The following is a 20,942-nucleotide window of genomic DNA, read 5'->3' on the forward strand; positions in this document are numbered from 1 at the left end:
AGTATCTCCCACATGGTATTTATAATGTACATTTTTATTGCCTGCGTGCAGTAAATTACACTTTTCTATAATAAATGTAATTTGCCATGTGTCTGCCCAGTTCTGAATGCTGTCTAGATCATTTTGAATGACCTTTGCTGCTGCAACGGTGTTTGCCACTCCTCCTATTTTTGTGTTGTCTGCAAATTTAACAAGTTTGCTTACTATACCAGAATCTAAGTCATTAATGTAGATTAGGAAGAGAAGAGGGCCTAATACTGATCACTGTGGTACTCCACTGGTTACCTCACTCCATTTTGAGGTTTCTCCTCTATTCAGTATTTTCTGTTTTCTACATGTTAACCCCTCCCTAATCAATGTGCATGCATTTCCTTCAATCCCTGGAAATCTAAATAAACAATGTCATATGCTTTGCAATTGTCCATTGTCGATGTTGCATCCTCAAAAAAATCAACCAGGTTGGATAGACACCATCTCCCTTTCCTAAAACCATGCTGACTGTCTCCCAGGATACTGTTACTATACAGGTAATTTTCCATTTATTATAGTTTCCATAAGTTTACATATAATAGAAGTCAGGCTTATTGGTCTGTAGTTACTTGGTTCGGTCTTCCTTTTTGTGGATCAGTATAACGTTTGCAATTTTCCAGTCTGTCGGTATAACCCGTCTCAGGAGACTGTTGCATAATCTTGGTTTGCGGTTTGTAAGTAACTCTTCTGATGGCGGAGGCATACGACTCGAATTGATACGGGAGACAATCCCTGTTTTCTCTCTCTACATCAGATCCGTCACTACATAATTCACATCATAAGAGGTGTCTGAAATTGATAAAATTAGGCTACAATCACTTTCACTGTCGCTGTCATCCATACTGGCAGGTGCAGGTAGCCTGCAGGTATCTCACTCTGTGAGGTCACAGTCTCCTGGACCCAAACCAGGAAATGGAGATTGCCCTCTGTGTATTTCCAGGTATTATTTGATTCATTGTAGCCCGTCCTAAGAGGTTTTTTTTTTTTTATTTCCTGTTCCTGCCCGTTCCCGTGAGCTTCACTCCTGTACCATCCCATCCCGCAAAATTTAACCCAATTTTTTTTCCCGTACCGCGGGAATCCCGTCTTCATGTCACTCTCTAGTTCCAAGTACTCTTTTTGTGTACTTTGTTCTTGGTCCCTCTTAAACGCTCTGTAAAGTGCCTTTTATATATATATATATATATATATATATATATATATATATATATATATATATATATATATATATATATATATATATATATATATATATACATATACATACATATATACACACACACACACATACATATACATATATATACACAGTATATATATATATATATATATATATGTATATATATATATATATATATATATATATAATTATATATATATATATATATATATATATATATATATATATATATATATGTATATATATATATATAATATATATATATATATATATATATATGTATATATATATATATATATATATGTATGTATATATATTTTTTTTTTAATTGATCTGTCAAACCATTTCGGCCATTTTGTTTTAGATTTTGATTTGTCTATTTTTGGGATGTAATTGTTTTGTGCCTCTAGTACTACATTTTTGAAAAACAACCATCCTCCTTCTGTGGATGTTTTCTCTATTTTACTCCAATCTACTTTTTCATTACTTCATAGTTTGCCTCTTTATAATTGTAAACCTTAGCTTTGGTTGCTACTTTTGGGGTTTTAATTGGCACTTCAAATGAGACCGTGTTGTGATCTGAGTGTGCCAATGGTTCTCTGACCTCTGTTTTAGTTATTCTGTCTTCATTATTTGAAAAGACTGCCCCCCTCTAGTTGGTGCCTTGACAAATTGTGTTAGGAAGCAGTCATTTGTCATTTCTACCATTTCAATTTTGTCTTTCATGCTCCCCACCAGGTCTTCCCATTTTATATGAGGGAAGTTAAAATCCCCCATTAGTGTGGCTTCTCCTTTGCTACACGCATTTCTAATGTAATTGTATAACAGATTATTTTGCTCAGTGTCTGAATTTGGCGGTCTATAGCATACCTCTATTATTATGCCCTTTGAGTTTTTGTCAATTATTTTGACCCATACTGATTATGCGTTGTTTTTTTTCTTTCAGATTTAGCACCTGGGCTTCAATTTTTGATGTATAGTGCTACCCTTCCGCCTCTTCTGTCCTGCCTGTGTGTACCCACTGCCTGTGTGTACCCACTAATATTATATTTGTCTCCATCACTCTCAGATAACCAAGTTTCTGCAACACCTATCACATCGTAATTACTGGTTAGTGCAGTAGCTTCAAGTTCTAACATTTTGTTTTTGTGCCTGTTGGGAACAGCTCTGCCACTTACAATTATAAAACTAATCAAGTACAGAAAAGAAAAATAACAAAGAACTTGGTAAAACCAAAACTAAGGATAGATATTTACAGCTTATCAACAGCATACTATTTTGCTCTTATGTTAAGTGTCCTTAATTTGTATACGCTAACAGGATGTCTAACGTGCAAATACAAAAATCAATATAATTTTAAGACAGCCGTGGTCTGAGAAGAAAGCAGTGCAAGAAAAGCAGCTTTTAAGCTCTACAAACAAGAGAGCAATAATGCCAGGGTACTTGTAATGCTCAATCAGGTTTTGAGTATGCCACAGATAGTGATTTATGTCTGCTGGTAAAATGTTAGTTTTTAGTTCTTGGATAGTTGGTTTCAAAAAGACAAATCCTGGAGATGCTCCCTTTAGATGCTACAAATGGCCACCCATGCTGGGAGGTAACATATCTGCAAAGCCACCCAATCTGTCCGAAGTATTTTCTCTCCACAATGTATGCATCGGTATACTCCTGAATTATTCAAAGCTGAATCACAACTTTAAAAACAGATAGCATGCATAACTGACTACCCATTGAGATACATGATCCTCTATAGGAAGCACTAGAAGGTACAGGCTCAAAACTGGCTTTCAGATAACATGCATGCTAATGTCCACCCTTTAACACTGGCTGCTGTAGTGTGAAAGGAGACATGGAATACAAGGTGTCCTGAAAAAATCCCAACACAGTTAATCACATGGCAAAAAAAAAAAAAAAAAGTTGTTGAATTGTAATAAATGATGAATGCTGCTTTCACACTGTACTATTTACATCCTTTGATTGCAATACTGCAAACTTGGGAGAGAGAACTATAGGGATGTTAGAGGCAGTCTCTGTTCTCAAAGATCTTAAAAGATGCACTTGTTTGCACTTTAAATACAGAAAACTTTATTATACAATACATACTAAATATTATGGCTGTGCCTAGTGATCGATTATAACTGAATACTGTTGTGTAAATAAAAACACAAAATAAAAAAGTTGTTATTATATCTTATGAGGCACTCAAATTTGCATTTTGGACATATTAATAAAATATATGTATTTGACGAACCTGCAGGAAATACAACTATGATCTCTTGCAGTACATTTTATTGAGCTATGAAAATACACTTTTTAACCACTTCTGACCATTGCTTTAAGAGTTACAACTTATTTAAAATATAAATCTATTCTAGTTTTGTAAAAATAAAAATTACCAGTATACCATAGACAATGTACTTACCTAGCTACAGAGTACATGAAGAGAAAATCATTGTCAGGGGAACCAGGGTTTTTGCTGTAGTCCATGTATTTCTTCTGTGTAGTGTTCTTTATATCCTTTATCACAGACTCCATCTCTCTACTAAGGTTGGTTTCCGACTGCATAAACATGGTAAAAATATAGTTAGTACCCTTATGTTGTACAGTATATGCACTTATTTATTATGGAATAAATTAGTGCAAGCAATTGTTCTTACATAAATAGTGCATTTCACAATCTTCACAACCTTTTTATTTAAAACTTCCCAACCCAAGCAATCCGTTATGAATTGGAAACTTCAATCCAGAAAATGATTATATTGAGAGTCTCCTTCTCTTTGTCTATCATCTCTGGACTGATACGTCCACAATTTCACCTATCAACAATCATATATATTTTCAATATTTGTGAACTAGCAATCAAGAGTCCAAAAGTAACCTTCTCAAAACACAAGACAAATGTAAAAAGAAAACACAGCCTTGTCTGATTGAACAATTCCTTTTGCAGAAGTAATGAAGCGAAACTGGAACAAATAACAGTCAACATTGATTATTGATCAAACCAAATACAGTACATCTATTAGTACTGCACAAACCTACAAAACCCAAAAGTAAAGGAACGGTTTCTCTACAATTATCATATTTACATCATGCGGGCAGGGACACATGAGAGATGGCATGAGGAATATGAAATCAAATTAATAGAGTTCTCTCTGCCATTCACTGGTGCTTACTGAGAATGTTCCCAGCTGTTCTTGCAAATCTTCCACCTCTTTTACAAGAACCGGCAAGTTTTTGTTGCTGGGGGTCTGGCAGGGGGCTTTCTCCACCCCCCTTCCTGGGTAACAGGGGAGGACGCTGTTGGCAAACTGTCTGCATAGGGGGCATGTGAACTCTCCTTTGTCCACAGAGAAGCCCTGAAGGACCTGGTCATTCTGAAGAAAGGCAGAATTTATGAATGGAGTAAGAAATTAAATTACAAAGTCAGACATTTATAATATTCATTGTATATATTTATATATAACACCTCCTATATACAGTGAACAATACAATTGTTATTTAACATAAATAAATACATACATACATACAACACAAATATAGCAGTCAATGCCAAACACTACATGAAACCATTCTGATATTGTATATGGTAATTTCATGATTAAATTCCATTTATTATGAATTTATAGTGAAGCTTTGATTGACATACTACAAATTACCTGTCATCATCTATGACATGTTACAGTACTTTTCATCTAATAAAGTTAGTACTTTGACTGGTGACATTGCTAAAAATATACATATATCATTGATATATACACACACACACACACACACAGTCAGCTGTGACACATCTTTGACTCACTCAAAGCATGCAAGGAAACAGAGATGTGTTTCGATTGCTGCAAAGGGTTATTAGCAGTTCACAGAAAACAGGAAGCTCAACAGAGGACAGACAAGTTTTCTACCATTCTTGAAGGTGTAAAATGTATACTGCAGGTGTCTATAGCCCAAAAAGTTACAGTTTTGATTGCATTATGTAAATGTTAAAATAAATATATGTGATAAAATAAAATGTGTCATTCTGCCTATACCTCATCCAATACAGATATTATTCCAACACAGCTAAATTAACACTTACAGAGTGTCATATTGCCATCTATGCTGGAATAAAACTCTCCACCCCCCACCCAATTGACTTTCTCATGTTCAAAAAGCAACTTACCCGCAATGACTCCATGTAAGACTTGTGACAATCAATGTGTAAAGTATGGCCACAGGTTTGCACATACACACCTCCTTCCCAGCCAATAGATACTGACTGCAAGCATGAACTCTAAATGAGAAAAGCACAAAAAATGTCCAAGTGACATCAAAAGTAAGCATATACATGAAGCTGACTACACAGACATAAAAAATGGATTATAACTGTAACAGACACTTGAAAGTTTATACACACATATCACAAACCTTGCAAAACATAAATTTTGAAACCATATATATCCATGTTGGTTTATGTTTGCACAGTAACTGAGAGCTGGATTATGAAGTTGGGTCTTGAAGTAAATCAGGAATCTGACAAGGATGACATTTATTTATTTATGCAGCAAAGTAAGTCAATCATACTGTAATTGGTAATAAAAGCCATTTGAGGGCTAAATAATGCTTTATTCGATTAAAGAAATAAACCATTCAAGACTAATTTTGCTCAGTTTTATCACATCATTTTCTAGAGGTTTTCTAACCCTTTAAATACTATTCATAATGTTGTTTAGATGCAGTCTTCAAAGGTTTGGGAAAAAAATATACCAAATCACAGACAAAAGCATTTGGGCAGTTAAAAAAAAAAAAAAAAAAAAGAAAAAAGAAAAACCACAAAGTGATTTCTATAATTTCTAATCATTCTATTGAAAAAGATAGAAATTAGAGATTTAGCTTTATAATAAAACAACAAATTATTACATAACATGCATAAAATTGAACTTAATAAGCAAAAAGTAATTTCATACTTTGACATTAGTATTTTGTGTGTCCACCCTTTGCTTCCTTTACAGCTAGTAGTCTTTTTATGTATTTTGAAACCAGTTCCTGGCATCTTTCCAGATATATTTTTGCCTATTCTTCAACACATACAGCTTTGAGTTCTGCAATCGACTTTGGTTTCCTTTTTGCAACAGCAACCTTCAAGTCAATCCACAGCATCTCGATGGAATTCAAGTCTGGGGACTGTGATGGCCAATCCATAACTGTAATCTTCCTTTTTTTAGAAATTCCTTTGTAGACTTCGCAGAATGCTTAGCGTCATTATCCTGCTGGAATACAAACTATCGTCCAATAAGCCTTCTAGCACTGGGTAGCACATGAGAGTGCAAAATGTCTTGATATTTTGCAGCATTCATTGATCTTTCAACAATACAAAGGTCGCCTGTGCCTGAGTAAGAAAAACAAGCCCATACTATCACACAACCTCCACCATGTTTAACACTGGGCATAATTAACTTTTCTTTAAATTCTTCTCCTCTCTTCCTACAAACATATTGTTGCTTTCCTGGTGAAAAAAAAAGTTCAATTTTGGATTCATAGGACCATAAAATTTGGTTGAAGAAATCATCGGGCTTCTTCAAGTATTAAATGGGAAACTCCAATCGCTTCCTTTTGTGTATTGTTTTTAACAAAGGTTTGCATCTTTGTTTTTGCCCATGGACAGTCAGCTTGTTAAGGTATCATTGAATTATTCGCTCATGAAGTTCTTGACCATCTTCTCTCAATACTTGTAAAATCTTTTGCAGTAATGCGAGGATTTTGCCAGGCTGCTCGAATGATTCTTCTTCCAGATTTTGCAGAAATCTTCCTTGGTCTTCCACACCTGGAGCTAGTTGCAGTAGTTCCTGTTCTCCTGTGTTTGTCAATAGCCACACAGTGCTTTTCGGTAAAGTCTTTCTGCTACTTTGCTGGTAGTTTCTCCTTTTTCATTTAGTTGTATCACTGCCATTTTGAGATTGTTGCTGTACTCTTTAGTTTTAACCATTTGTGTTGCTTTTTTTTAATCACAAATTTCCATTTTATTTTGCAGCACTTGATTATGTATTTATTTATTCTATAATTATCATCCGGTGTTGGTTTTCAATCATGATTAGGGCCCTGCGTTTTACGCAACCTGCTTTCTTAGGCTGCACTTCATTCCTCCCACCGCAAGGTGGTCATGTAGTCTGCTTAATTAAAACACTTATTGATTAATAATCTCCCGATTCCTTTAATCATCTCAATTAGTCATTCTATCGACGCGCATTGGCGTGTTGATTAGGCAGCAGCAGCAGCTATGGACATTTATTTAGTCATGCATCCCTTTATTACGAATAAGTCTTATTCAATATTATTTCTTAGAATGTGTAAATAAATAATTTAAATGTTTCAGTTTATTAGTAGGAACACATAATTTGTCAACAAAATATTAAAAAAACAGCACTGATTCCCGGAACAATTTATATAAAAAACTGAAATCATAACATAACATAGATTACAAATATAACATAATAATGGTTGTTCGCAAGCAGCACATTAAGTGTCACTTACAGTTTCATGAAAGAATATGTCCTGTGCATTAAATGCTGCTATTAAACTTAAGCATCGTCAGTTGGTTAACCCTGCCTTCTTTCATAGATTGACGTTGTTCTGTAAAGACTTGGCCATAAGAAGAAACACTTCTTATACATATCGTCTTTAATATTAGCGTCACAAGGGTATCCATGTATTATATAAAAAAATGATATATATATATAAATTCTAAGCCTTACAAACAGTGGATACTACATTTCTAGCAAAGTTTCCTGAGAGAAGGTTTGTCTTTGCGGCACGACTAAATCTTTCCCCTGGGTTCCTAAAACAGCTTCAGCACAGGCAGGTGCTCATGTGGGTGGCACCTCCTGGCACAGCTTGCTAAGAAATTTAAGGGAAGTGAGACAGAGAGAGAGAGACGAGATGGAACAAAGCAGGTTCATCAATTTCAGGTTTTGAAGGGAAATACCTGGCACAATAGAGACAAGCATCTAAAATTCTGAATGAAACTAGGCATGGTTGACCAAACTTTACCATAACTGAATGTATTTTGAGTCAAACAAATGTCATGTTTTTTAATATAATATTTTGGTTAACTACACATCTGATTTCAGAGTATTATGTACATATCATATACATTTGAAAAGTTCCTCACACAAAGAACAGATTTATATGCATAAGTTTAATGAACAACACTGATTAGTCTGTTTCCAATTAACTGTCAAAAAAAAAAAAAAAAAAAAGAATATCCAGATGTGCTTAACAAACTTAATTCCTAAAACACATTTTTTTTTTATTTTAATATATATATATATATATATATATATATATATATATATATATATATATATATATATATATATATATTAAATGGTTGGTTGAAAAGAAAGCACAAGGACCACACAGCAAAACTAAGAAACACTTGGCTAAGCTCTCGCTATAGAAACATATTATTATTATTATTATTATTATTATTATTATTATTATTTGTTTATTTAGCAGACGCCTTTATCCAAGGCGACTTACAGAGACTAGGGTGTGTGAACTATGCATCAGCTGCAGAGTCACTTATAACTACGTCTCACCCGAAAGACGGAGCACAAGGGGGTGAAGTGACTTGCTCAGGGTCGCACAGTGAGTCACAAGGACCACACAGCAAAACTAAGAAACACTTGGCTAAGCTCTCGCTATAGAAACATATAAAATCGAACAACGGATGCCAACAGGACATCAAAACTACATAAATCTGCGCTTCAGCAAAGGAATTTTTGCTGTTGCAGTCAGAATGCTCTGCTTTCTAGAGCTTGTCAAACATAAAAAATAATAAAGTAATGAGACAGATATTAAAATGGGTTCAGAAGAAAATGCTGAATGCACAAAGTAGAAAGAAAATTAAATCGAAAAATTAGTTTTAAATCATGCCAAAAGACCACTTGTATGGAGACAACTCTGATGAATCCCTAGACCCGTATAATTCACGTGTTAAGTGATCTGCACAGCGTTTAAAGATTGCATTTATATGGCCCCTTGAGCACCCATGTTAAATCACGGTTAGCGGTTTTCTACTGAATGAACAGAATTCTTCTGAAAAACACAAATTAATCTAGTAATTTTTATGTTCTCAAAAGAGTCAAATGTTTCTAATTTTAGTTAACAGTAATATGCACTTTTCTTCAATGAAGAGATACACCATTCTTGACTTCTCATTTAAAAGGATTTCAACAATTAGCAGCCACAGACAGGTATGGATTAAAAGGTTAAATCTATGTGTGCACACACCAAAAACTTACATCATGGATCAGCAGAAATGACCATCATACTGTGACAAAATGTTTTAGCTTTTTCATCCGTGAACCCCTGAGAGATGCATGAAGGCAGGGGAACTGGCTGTAGAAGGCAGAGCAACAGCACTCCTCAGAAGGTATATGGGCAAACCTAACATTTTACAAACTGTGACAGCATCACTGAAAGGCAGACAGGATGTCAAGCAAGGGCAGCATGAAAGTGACTGTACTTCCAGTTTTTCAATTCCAACAAAATGATGTTGCTTTTACACCCAGCCTAAAATTATTACAGTCACTAACCAACATACCAGGAATATAAAAAAAATATATGCAAAAAAACACAGATGTCTCTATTTCAATTTGTTTTAAGTAAACAGCTAGGAACATATCTGACTGTGTGTCTGTTTAATCGCTTTTTTTAAAACCCAATGGCATACTGGATCTGTAAAAGGGATTAAGTCAGCAATGGTTTGAGCGTATGAGAGTTGAAGAAATCTATAATCTTCTTAATAAATGGCTTTTTTCTTATTTATTTATTTATTTTAATACCATGATGGCCCAAGAAGAGGAGGATTTGCATCTTACGCAAATTACTTACGTCATTAAAGAAACGCTGCAATGTTGTCAGCCTGACATCATGCGTAGCTGCACATGTATCCACGGGGTAAATGTGCTCCTCATCGCTGGTTGGCAGCTTCTTCGGCTCAGTGCTCTTGCAACGGTGCCCCAGGACTGAAAGACATTACGTATGCAAAAGCTTGAGCGGACGACAATGATATGGTAATGAGCCATCATCATTTCTATTTAATGTCTTACTCTTCTGACACAATATTTACATAAAATAATGAAGTACAGACACTTTGACCAGAAACGACATACATTTTAAGAATATAGATAGAGTTATTATGTATATTTTGCAACTTCTAAAATACTGTATTACAAGCTAATATGTGTATAAGAAACATCAGCTTGTGCAGTTTGGATGTTGGCTGCTCAAACTGTGCCAACTGATGTCTCATAAAAGTGACACCCTACACACTGTACAAATCACAAAAACAGATATTCTTCCCAGGAACTACTATTTAACAAACCTTTACAATAGTGCGGTATGTTCTATGCACAGAATGACATCTGTACACAGGATAAGATGTACTGGAAGAGTGACAAATCTTTACTGTATAACTGTAAACAACTTATGCAGAAGTGATACATTACAGATTAAAAAATGATATAACAATGTAATTGACTTATTTGTAAGAAATAGACAGCACTTACATGAGTTACTCTTGCTACTGCAATAACAAAACTTGTGTTTAACATTTGTGTGCAGAGTTAATATATATGCAATCTGAAGTTATTATTGCAGCCTAGATATCAAACCACTCAGACTTTTGTCCTGACCTTTAGTGCAGCCATTTTATCTACCCAACACTGTTGTACTTTTTTTTTTTTATGAAGTCTTGTTAGTATTTTAATTCTACACCACAAAACAGTAGGTAATAAGTCTGAGTGAATTTTATCAGTCACACTTGAAGATCACGTTTCTTTTTACTTACCTGACGAGGCTTGTAACAGAACTACTAAGCCAGTAGGCCGATCTTCTGTAGATGGACCACTCTGCCCACAAATGACGCAGTCATAAAGGATCTCAGAATCCTGCTGCTCTGATGATCCAAGGTCCATGGCAACATCAGCATCAGGCGATTCTTTAAATCAAAATATGTATGTACTTGTAAAAAATACTTTTTATAAAAAAAATAAAATAGACAAAAACTATAGGCTACACATTCTTTATTTTTGATGGTTTGTAATACACAGTTCTTTGGTTTTTCCGTACATTAAAAGAACTTCCATTTTTTTTATGCTGAGCACAACATAAATTACATAACCCACATCGGATGCACTACAGAGAAAGCAACTGACAAAGGAAAACCCAAATAACCCGAAGCTCCCTTTACAAAGTACCAGGACTTTGAGCACAGCATCTTCACAAAAATAAATCTCGATACTTGTTCTACTTTTTAAAACCTGTGAAAGTTCTTGGCACAAACATTCAATTTGAAATTATGCTAAGTTCAATCAATTCTTGAAATCAGTTTGAGCAATTCTTTATCTGGCATTTATACATTTAGCAAGAACCCAAAACATCCAATACACAATTAATTTTAAATGAAAATGCACTGTACTTGATATTAAGAAATGGATTGCAGATAATAGTAAAATGCATACATGAAGAGATTTCAGAGATTTACCTAAAGCAATTTCTTAGAAACTCCACAGTTACACGTGTTATTAACTTAATTATTACACGTACTATCAAAACAATGCTTAGAGAAATATAAAAATCAGAGAAATGTGTATTTATAATTAGAATTTCTCTTCAACCAACCACCTACGCCCTTGCTCTTGTGACCACATTGAAAATAGCTAGGAAACATGTTAACAAGCTAGTATTTAAACTACTGTTGACAACTTTCACTTTAAATCAATTCTCTTAAAGAGCAGCAATTGCTATAGGTAAATGGAACATCCTAGAAATACTGTTTCCACGACGGAATAAATCACCGGACTAAAATGTATTCTTGTTAAAATATTTTTTCACATTTACATTTGTAAATTTATTATGTTAAAGGGTGGTCTGAAGTAATAATTTTAATGAAGAGAGACATATACCGTACAACAGGTTAGGTATTAAGAATACTGCAGATTGCGATACTACCAATATCAGGATGCATATTTCAATGTCAATAATGCAAAACATGTGGATATAAAAAGCAATAACAAAGGCCAGCTAGAGTACATGGACAGACTAATCGTTTCGTGGTGTTAAACTATAAAAGCAGAGACAAAAACTAACATTAAAGAAAATCATCAGAAAAAAGGAACAGTAAATGCGATCAAGTCATTAGGTAAAAAAGTATAGTTTAAAATATATACAGTAGCTGGTACTGTATTGGGACATATTGGTTGAAAGTTGGCACCATACAATATGGAGTATGGCTTACATGCACCTAAATCTGAATTCCTGTCTACTTTACAAAGATCACCCTTCTATATTATGGCACTGCAGCAGACTTGGTTAAAGTTGTCTCCTTTATCTTCCCTCTGCTTCTATACTAAGCAATTTGCTTGCTTCCCGTCATCCCTGCTTTGTCTCTCAGAGCACCGGGAGGCGTGTATAGCCAGCCATTCAGCAAAGTTTCCATGGTAACCAAAAGACTAGCTCTTGGCCTACAATGGTCTGGCTGCATCAAAAAAATCTTCAACACGTACATACATATTAAACATGGGAAGCATTATCTTTTCACAAAATCAGTTTTACAGATTCCCTTCAATGCCTAATCTTCCAAACCTTGATATAGACAGAAATGTTCATATATACTTCATCATTTCAGAGAAAGACTTGCCTTATAAATCAACATTGGATTGAGCACACTGCATAAATAACCAATCTGTGTTTTTTTTTTTCTTTCCCTTCGCTGCACCAGTAAACTGGAGTGCTTGGCCCGGTGATGACCCTACAAACAATGAGCCAATTTACGCATCATCTGTGGAGGCTGCAAACATATTTTGACAAATGCACATAAACTTACATACTATAAATGAAAAAAGCTTTGTCCGATAATCCATTAAGCTGTGATAATAAGATTTTAGTAAATGACTACAGACATTTCCATCTTCTATTCCATCCCCCCCCCCCCAATATTTAAATTATGAAAAGCAGCATCTCAAATATAGAAAAAGTTACATCAGAAGTATACAACATTACAAATCTAATTTCAGTCCACTAGCATTATTAGAATTGTGTTGCAGGGCCCCAATATTGGTAAGGTCACTGGTCACCCACATGTCCGATGAATTGTCTCATTTTCTTTGCTTCGGTGGGGTACCCTGGTTTTCATTTATGAGCCCCAGCAAAATCTGATATAGTTACTTTATTATGTAAAGAAATCTCAGGGGGCTTTATTAAAAAGCTGACAATAATGAATTTTACACTGCCAACAAAGCCAAAACACCCATTTGAAAGCTAGGCAAAACATGTGTGGTCAGTTACAACATCCCTAACAGTGATATGTTGCCAAGCGACTAAAACTGTAGCCTGCTTGAGTAGCACATTAGAATGGCGGCATCAGATAGGACCTATGTTTTGACAGGCTTGAAGGGTTCATGCCAATGTAATTTAGAAATGCAGTATTTCAGTGAGTTCACGAATGCCAAAACTTCATAAAAAGTGTTCAGGAGATCATTAATTAAGTTAGTGCTGCAATGAATATTAAAATTACAGGGCATGTAAACAACTTTTTGAGTGTCTTTTTTCTAAACAGTGCTTTATTTTTCTACTAGATGCACTGACAGATTTAGGAAATTGAAACTGCATGTTGTGGGATGTAGAAAATTGTCCATAGTATAACAATAGTCAAAGGCAGGCTTTTCCCCCCCCCCACAAGGATACTGGTGTATATCAGAGAATGGAATAGCGGTTCTGCTTCAGTGACTATTATTTTCAAGTCTTACAGCACAACACCAAGAAACCAGATTAATGGGAGGCGTAAGCAATCTGGTTGGTTGACTTTATGGATAACTGACACACACACCACAAAAACTACACTGTACTAGAACAAGAAAAAACAAAAATCATATAAAACCATTGTGGCCATTAGGTGTTTCCAAAATGTCACAGCAACATGCTTTGTTTAATTTGAATAGTTAAATAACATTTGTATTGTAAAGATTAATGTATTATCTGTGTTTCTGCATTGGATTTCAGTGTCTCATTGTCAAGAACACTACACTTCCTATGGACAGCAATTGAGAGTTATGGTTAAATTAGAAAAATCTTTTAAAAATTGTCACATGTCACTACAAATATTTCATTACAGACTGCAAATTAAAAAAAGATGGTGCCTATGTGGAAAGGAAAGTTCTTCTTGCCCCACAGAAAACTGTACTTTAACTGAATGTAGACTATTATTATTTATTTCTTAGCAGACGCCCTTATCCAGGGCGACTTACAATTGTTACAACATATCACATTATTTTTTTACATACAATTACCCATTTATACAGTTGGGTTTTTACTGGAGCAATCTTGGTAAAGTACCTTGCTCAAGGGTACAGCAGCAGTGTCCCCTACCAGGGATTGAACCCACGACCCTCCGGTCAAGAATCCAGAGCCCTAACCACTACTCCACACTGCTGCCCTAACCACTACTCCACACTATTCAGATAGAGCTTACACAATAAATTTTCCTGGCTCCCAATCTTGCCTTGTGTAGCTTATTACATGAAATTTAATTAATATCATGACTCTTACTGATTGCCACAGGAGTCAAATATTAATTAATTTACAAATATGTTTTAAAATGTTAAAAGTCAATTTGATCAATTTTGGTTTTGGTGCTTAAGGTCACATATAAATAACATTATTATTCAAAAGCCAATAAAATGTATTAAATAATAAAATCTTTCATTATAAAGCCACTGTAACAGCGGTAGCTCCAGGCTACAAGTAAATGTTGGACTAAGAATAGAACATTGGAAAGGCTTAAGAACAAAGGACCCGACTACTGTTATTCTAATACAAACCTTGTTCACCAAGAGCAAGTTGAAACATGCGTTTTTTTCAGGGTTACATTGCCAAATTTCAGGCTACTAGGAAGTAGAGGTATTGCGAAGACCAAGGTTAAAATCCAGACTTAATAAATACCTGAAGTCAACTTATGATAGATTTCAAAAACACACACACACACACACATTTCAAAAGGAGGCACAGTATTGACAGTATGACTAAAGAATGTGTGTTGATGTATCTCCTGCAATTATTGTGAACCGTTTAGTTTTTTTGCATTGTGAACATTAGACAAATTCCCCACTGCAACAGACTTCTTTCTAACATGTCATGCAGGGACATTAATATTTGAACAGATGTTCCCAACGCTTTCCTATTTCACAGATTCACACAGTTAATACCAGACAAATATTGGTAATCTCTGTAACCTTTGGTTCAATCTAAAAGACAATAGCAAACCTCCAGATTCTATTCACATTTTTAGATCATTAAAATGAAAACACACACACAGAGGAAAAACCAAGCTCACAAGGGCCGGTTCAGAATGCATCACTATAATGAATTAAACACAGAAAACACAGGTCTTTCAAGACTATTATTATTTAAGTAATAATAAACAAAGTCCAGTTTTAATGAGGTTTCTTACTCCAGGCATTTATTCATATGTATTTAATGGTTTACAATTTTGTCTCTTGGTAGTAAAACCATTACTACATGAATTAACTCTCTTACAATACCAGAGTACTGCTGAACACTGCTTAAATTTCTAATTGTAGACAACATTTTTCATTTACTAACCATTGTGTGTCAGGGTGGTCCCCTGGAGTCAAACCAGCTATTAGCAACCCAATATCATTTGCCCTGAACCAGCATGCATAATCCCAGAAGACCATTTGAAGCTAATTTCTTCTTCTAACAGGGTTCTGCAGATGAAAGATGCTAGGAAATTGGTGTCACCTTGCTTTAAATTTTTAAAAAAGGATGTTTTGCCGGAGGCACTAGTATTTCAAGGACTCTGCAGAGTGCAAGGCTGAGAAGCATGGTTGTTTTGTGAACAGTTATATAACTGTATATTTACAAGATACAACCAAAGTTCATGACCCTGGCATGCATGACATCAAACTGATATACTAATAGACCATTTGAGCTGAAGATTCTAGCACAGTATATGAAAATGCTTTTTCATGTTTATATCCCTTCACCTAATTAAATATATAAACTTAAAGAATACGTATTTGCCTTTTTTCAGCTACGTTAACAACATGTAGATAAACACAAGGCTTCTCATTTAAGGAGTCATAGTTATGTCCTTCATTTTTAAGTAGTATTTAAAAAGGCAATATTTAGCTCTTTCAACAATGCATACATGTACAGCATACAGCTTTTGGAAACTCAAAACAGACCATTCAATGTATTCTGAAGCAATTTTGCATTCAAATATTTCCTTTGAACTGTACTAAATTACAATGTGTACATCACCAATGAGATAGTCTAAGGGACAATGAGATAGTCTAAGGATATTATTAAAATAATACTAAAACACAAGCAAAAGGATATTAAAACTAATGTGGTCAGAAATGTTGAAATAAGACAACCTGTTAAATCCAGGATACTAACCTTTAAAAGAGTAGGTTAGTAGGGGCACAAAAATATATATTTATGTACCTGTTCAGACTCGAAGTTGGCTTGCTGTCATTCTTGTTTCAAGGTACACATTCTGGCAACTTTTTACACTTCATATGTATGTCATTATGGTCTATCAAACATGTCTATGTTCTGTACAGTCTTGTATGGGCTTGTGAAAAAGAAAGAATGGCACCCATGTATTGCACCTAAAGGTTATGCAATGCTGAACTAAGTGTCAATCAAAAAGTGACCACTCGTGAGAAATTCACAAATTTGGCACAAGCTTGAAGAATCCGAATGAAAATATTTATGCGTTTAAGAGGACAGTTCTCTCTATGTCTGGAACATACACAATTCAGTACTGATGTTTATTTGTTTGATTGAACATTGAAATGCCTATCCTGCTACACACATGTATACAGCATTGTTCTTTGCAAGAATGAATTGCACAACTTTAGAAAACTACATTATTGCTAGAAATGTACATGTGCAATTACAACACCGGTACGTAGCGATTTGATTGGCACTGAGATTTATTCCTTTGTTACAGCCCCATCTGGTGGTGACAAACTCAGATTCAACAAGGGTTTATGGCTTTATAAAAGATGGAATCCTCAACCTAAGGCTTTGTAGAATCTGAATCTGTCTGGCATTTCTTATGCTTTCACAAACTTCACATTGTCACAGTTTACAAGGCAAGATTCCAATAGGTTAACAGTAGCCAAAACAAAAAGTAGCCAAAACATATCGTGTGTGTGTACTTCATTCTTTTGACTGTCTTAAATAAAGGAATATTCCTCTACTTACCAACATCCATTGCAGTTTCCATAAAACTCTTCTGCCTTGAAGCAAATTCAGCAAGTAACTTCTGCTGTCTCTCTCTGGCTTTTTGTCGCCTGCATTATACACAATGAATAAGAAAATGTGATACTGCAAAAGACACAACAGAAGTTTCATCGCGGTACAAACTTTGTTAAAATGTATACTGTACTTATATGTAGTAGCTCTCTACTTTGATACTTGTATCTATACTACATATATTACCAAAAATAATGTCTTGATGACATTATGCAATCCAATCCATGCCATAAACTGATACTAGAATTGTAATACTTTTTCATTATGAAATTAACAGGATGAAAAATCTAAAATTTAAACAAGATGCATTAAAGAACACTTAAAATTCAGTCTAAGTAACCACTGTGGATGAATTAATAACACTATGTAACACAATTTTTGTTCCTGGGTAGTAAGTGTTATTTCCTAATTGCTTATGCCTCAAAAGTATAGAAAATGGCTATTATTCCCCACAAACTTTGCTTTTGTGACCAGGACAGTGATATTTTGAAATGTACCTATTTTCCAGAACATTCCAGAAAGATTCAGTGCTGAGTAAACTTGGAGTAACTTCTAGAACTTTCTAGAACCTTCCAGTAATATAAATAGTAGTATAAATACAGGAGCCTTAAGCCCACCAGTTCAGTTTAGTTCCAGCTGCCTAAGTGGATAAATATCTGCATTTTTCTGAGATGGCATCAAGAGGCTGCAAGCATCCGGCAGACGCATTTTGCTATGTCTGCGGCCAATTTATCAAGACAAGAGCGAAAAAGTACTCCGTGGAAGCATCTGCTAAGATGTGTGAGGCCTACAAGGCATATTTCCGCATGCCTATCGGGGATCAAGACAAACCCTGGGCACCTCATTTCACCTGCGAGCACTGCAAAAAAAACTCTGGAAGGTAAGATGGAAAATTGTTGCTCGGAATTTTATGTTATAAAATTTGTTAATTTTTAAAATTGTAAAAGTTTTTAATTTTAAAATGTTTTACAATTTTCAATGTTATTGAAAAAATATATCATATATGAAAAATGTTGCGAGAATCTCTTACACATTAGTCATGGGTAAAATAAATGTATTTTTGTAGGATGGTACAGAGGGGAAAAGAGAGCCATGAAGTTCGCTATCCCAAGAATTTGGCGGGAACCCACTGACCACTCAAGCAACTGCTACTTCTGCATGGTGGACCCTTCCAAACGTCGGACTGGCAAGAATGCACCTGCTATCACGTATCCGGACCTTCCTTCATCCATTGCCCCGGTGCCACACTGCCATGAGCTCCCCGTACCCACTACTCCGGAGAGAGAGCAGCCGTCTTTAGAAGAGAGCAGCAAGTCAGAGAGCGAGGAAAACGTTGTAGATCCAGATGACAATTTCAGAGGTGGAGCTGAGGAGAGAAACCCATACTACCCCAACCAAAAAGACCTCAACGACTTGATTAGAGATCTTGGTCTCACCAAGTCCAATGCCGAGCTTGTCTAGGCTCAAGCAGTGGAACTTGTTGGATGAAAGTGTGCAAGTCGCAGATCAGAGGAAGCGTCACCAACCTTTTTCCAGCTTCTTCACCCGTCAAGATGGGCTCTGCTTCTGCCACAATGTGACCAGTCTGTTCGAGGCAATCGGAATCGCCTGTAACCAGAATGAGTGGCGCCTCTTCATTGACAGCTCATCCAGGAGCCTCAAAGCCGTGCAGCTCCATAATGGTAACAAGTACCCGTCTCTTCCCCTGGCTCACTCGGTGCACCTCAAAAGAGGATTACAACAGCATCAAGACCTTGCTGGACGCCTTGAAGTATGATGAGTACGACTGGGAGGTCATAGGAGACGTCAAAATGGTGGCATTCCTGATGGGTCTCCAAGGCGGTTTTACCAAGTTTCCCTGCTATCTTTGCCTTTGGGACAGCAGGGACAGCAGGGACACCAGGGACACCAAGGTGCACTACCACAGGCGGGACTGGCCACAGCGGACCGAGTTCTCTGTGGGGAGGAACAACGTCAAGTGGGAGCCACTGGTGGACCCCCGGAAGGTGCTGATGCCACCACTGCACATCAAATTGGGCCTTATGAAACAATCTGTCAGAGCTCTAGATAAGGAGTCGGCAGCCTTCAAGTACCTTCAAGACTTCTTCCCTAAGCTGTCTGAGGCAAAGGTCAAAGCCGGTGTCTTCGTCGGACCACAGATAAAGAAGATCCTGGAGTGCAATGAATTCCCCAAGAAGCTCACTAGTAAGGAGAAAGCGGCTTGGAACAGCTTTGTCGCAGTGGTTCAGGGCTTCCTGGGCAATCACAAGGCCGAAAACTATGTGGAGCTGGTTGAGACTCTGGTGAAGAACTACGGCACAATGGGCTGTAGGATGTCCCTCAAAGTCCATATCCTTGATGCTCATCTTGATAAATTCAAGGAGAACATGGGAGCGTACTCGGAGGAGCAAGGCAAGCGCTTCCACCAGGATATACTGGACTTTGAACGTCACTACCAAGGACAGTATAACGAGAACATGATGGGAGACTACATTTGGGCGCTGATTCATGAAAGTGATTTACAGTATAATCGTAAATCTCGAAAAATTACTTACTTCTAAATCTTTTGTAGTCATTTTTGTATTACTTTAGTATAAATACATGTTAATTTTGATTCATATGTTGTTTTTTTCTGACTTTATGTGAACGAAAAGACACAAATCCGCCCGTTTTCTCATTGGAAATAGGTAAATTTCAAAATATCATTGTCCTGGTCACAAAAGCAAAGTTTGTGGGGAATAATAGCCATTTTCTATACTTTTGAGGCATAAGCAATTAGGAAATAACACTTACTACCCAGGAACCAAAAAAAAAAAAAAAAAAAAAAAAATTGTTACACGGTGTAATAAAAATAATAATAATAATAATAATAATAATAATAATAATAATAATAATAATAATAAGAATAATAATAAATCAAAACTCACATTATATGCAAAAATAATTACAAATGTATGCACATTTAGCACATTTTTTAGCTTTACCCTTCCCAGGGTAAAATTTTCCAGTCATGTAACCAGTGTGAATACTTGCAGAGCATAATTTTATTAAATAAACCTGCAAGTCAGTTTGCATTTCAAAATATCTCCAAAGAGCAATATTTTGGACTGGTGGACACTTCTCTGCTTCTAAAAAGCAGCACAAAATAGTCTGTTACAGTATAGTGTCCTGAAACGACATATTTTTGAATAAAAAGAGACAATTTCTGAATGCTCAATTGTTTAGTGCTTATTCTCATTTGAATCATAGATTGCATTCTATTTATTTAGTAGACTCATTATGAGGTTTCCATCAACCTTCCAGTAATTTTGGAACTGACGTACTCACTAAATGTGTAAATCAAATACAACATTTATCCTCGCCTGCACCCTAGTGAAATATCTGAATTATACTCCATTCTCTC

The 20,942-nt window shown here is 35.6% G+C and overlaps 1 protein-coding gene across 2 annotated transcripts in view; it reads right to left on the bottom strand.

Annotated features, from left to right (window-relative positions):
* LOC117426637 (E3 ubiquitin-protein ligase ubr3-like) overlaps positions 1 to 20,942 on the bottom strand; it is a 74,017-nt gene that overhangs the window by 30,500 nt on the left and 22,575 nt on the right. For both annotated transcript variants that reach the window (XM_059033696.1, XM_059033695.1), the window contains 6 exons: positions 17,489 to 17,577; positions 11,043 to 11,192; positions 10,085 to 10,218; positions 5,373 to 5,483; positions 4,384 to 4,584; positions 3,633 to 3,769 (listed from right to left, as the gene is read on the bottom strand). In XM_059033696.1, coding sequence (XP_058889679.1) covers positions 3,633 to 3,769; positions 4,384 to 4,584; positions 5,373 to 5,483; positions 10,085 to 10,218; positions 11,043 to 11,192; positions 17,489 to 17,577 — 822 coding nt within the window. The remainder of the gene's footprint in view (positions 1 to 3,632; positions 3,770 to 4,383; positions 4,585 to 5,372; positions 5,484 to 10,084; positions 10,219 to 11,042; positions 11,193 to 17,488; positions 17,578 to 20,942) is intronic.

This window comes from Acipenser ruthenus, chromosome 11 (genome assembly GCF_902713425.1).
Source record: "Acipenser ruthenus chromosome 11, fAciRut3.2 maternal haplotype, whole genome shotgun sequence".
Classification (NCBI taxonomy): domain Eukaryota; kingdom Metazoa; phylum Chordata; class Actinopteri; order Acipenseriformes; family Acipenseridae; genus Acipenser; species Acipenser ruthenus.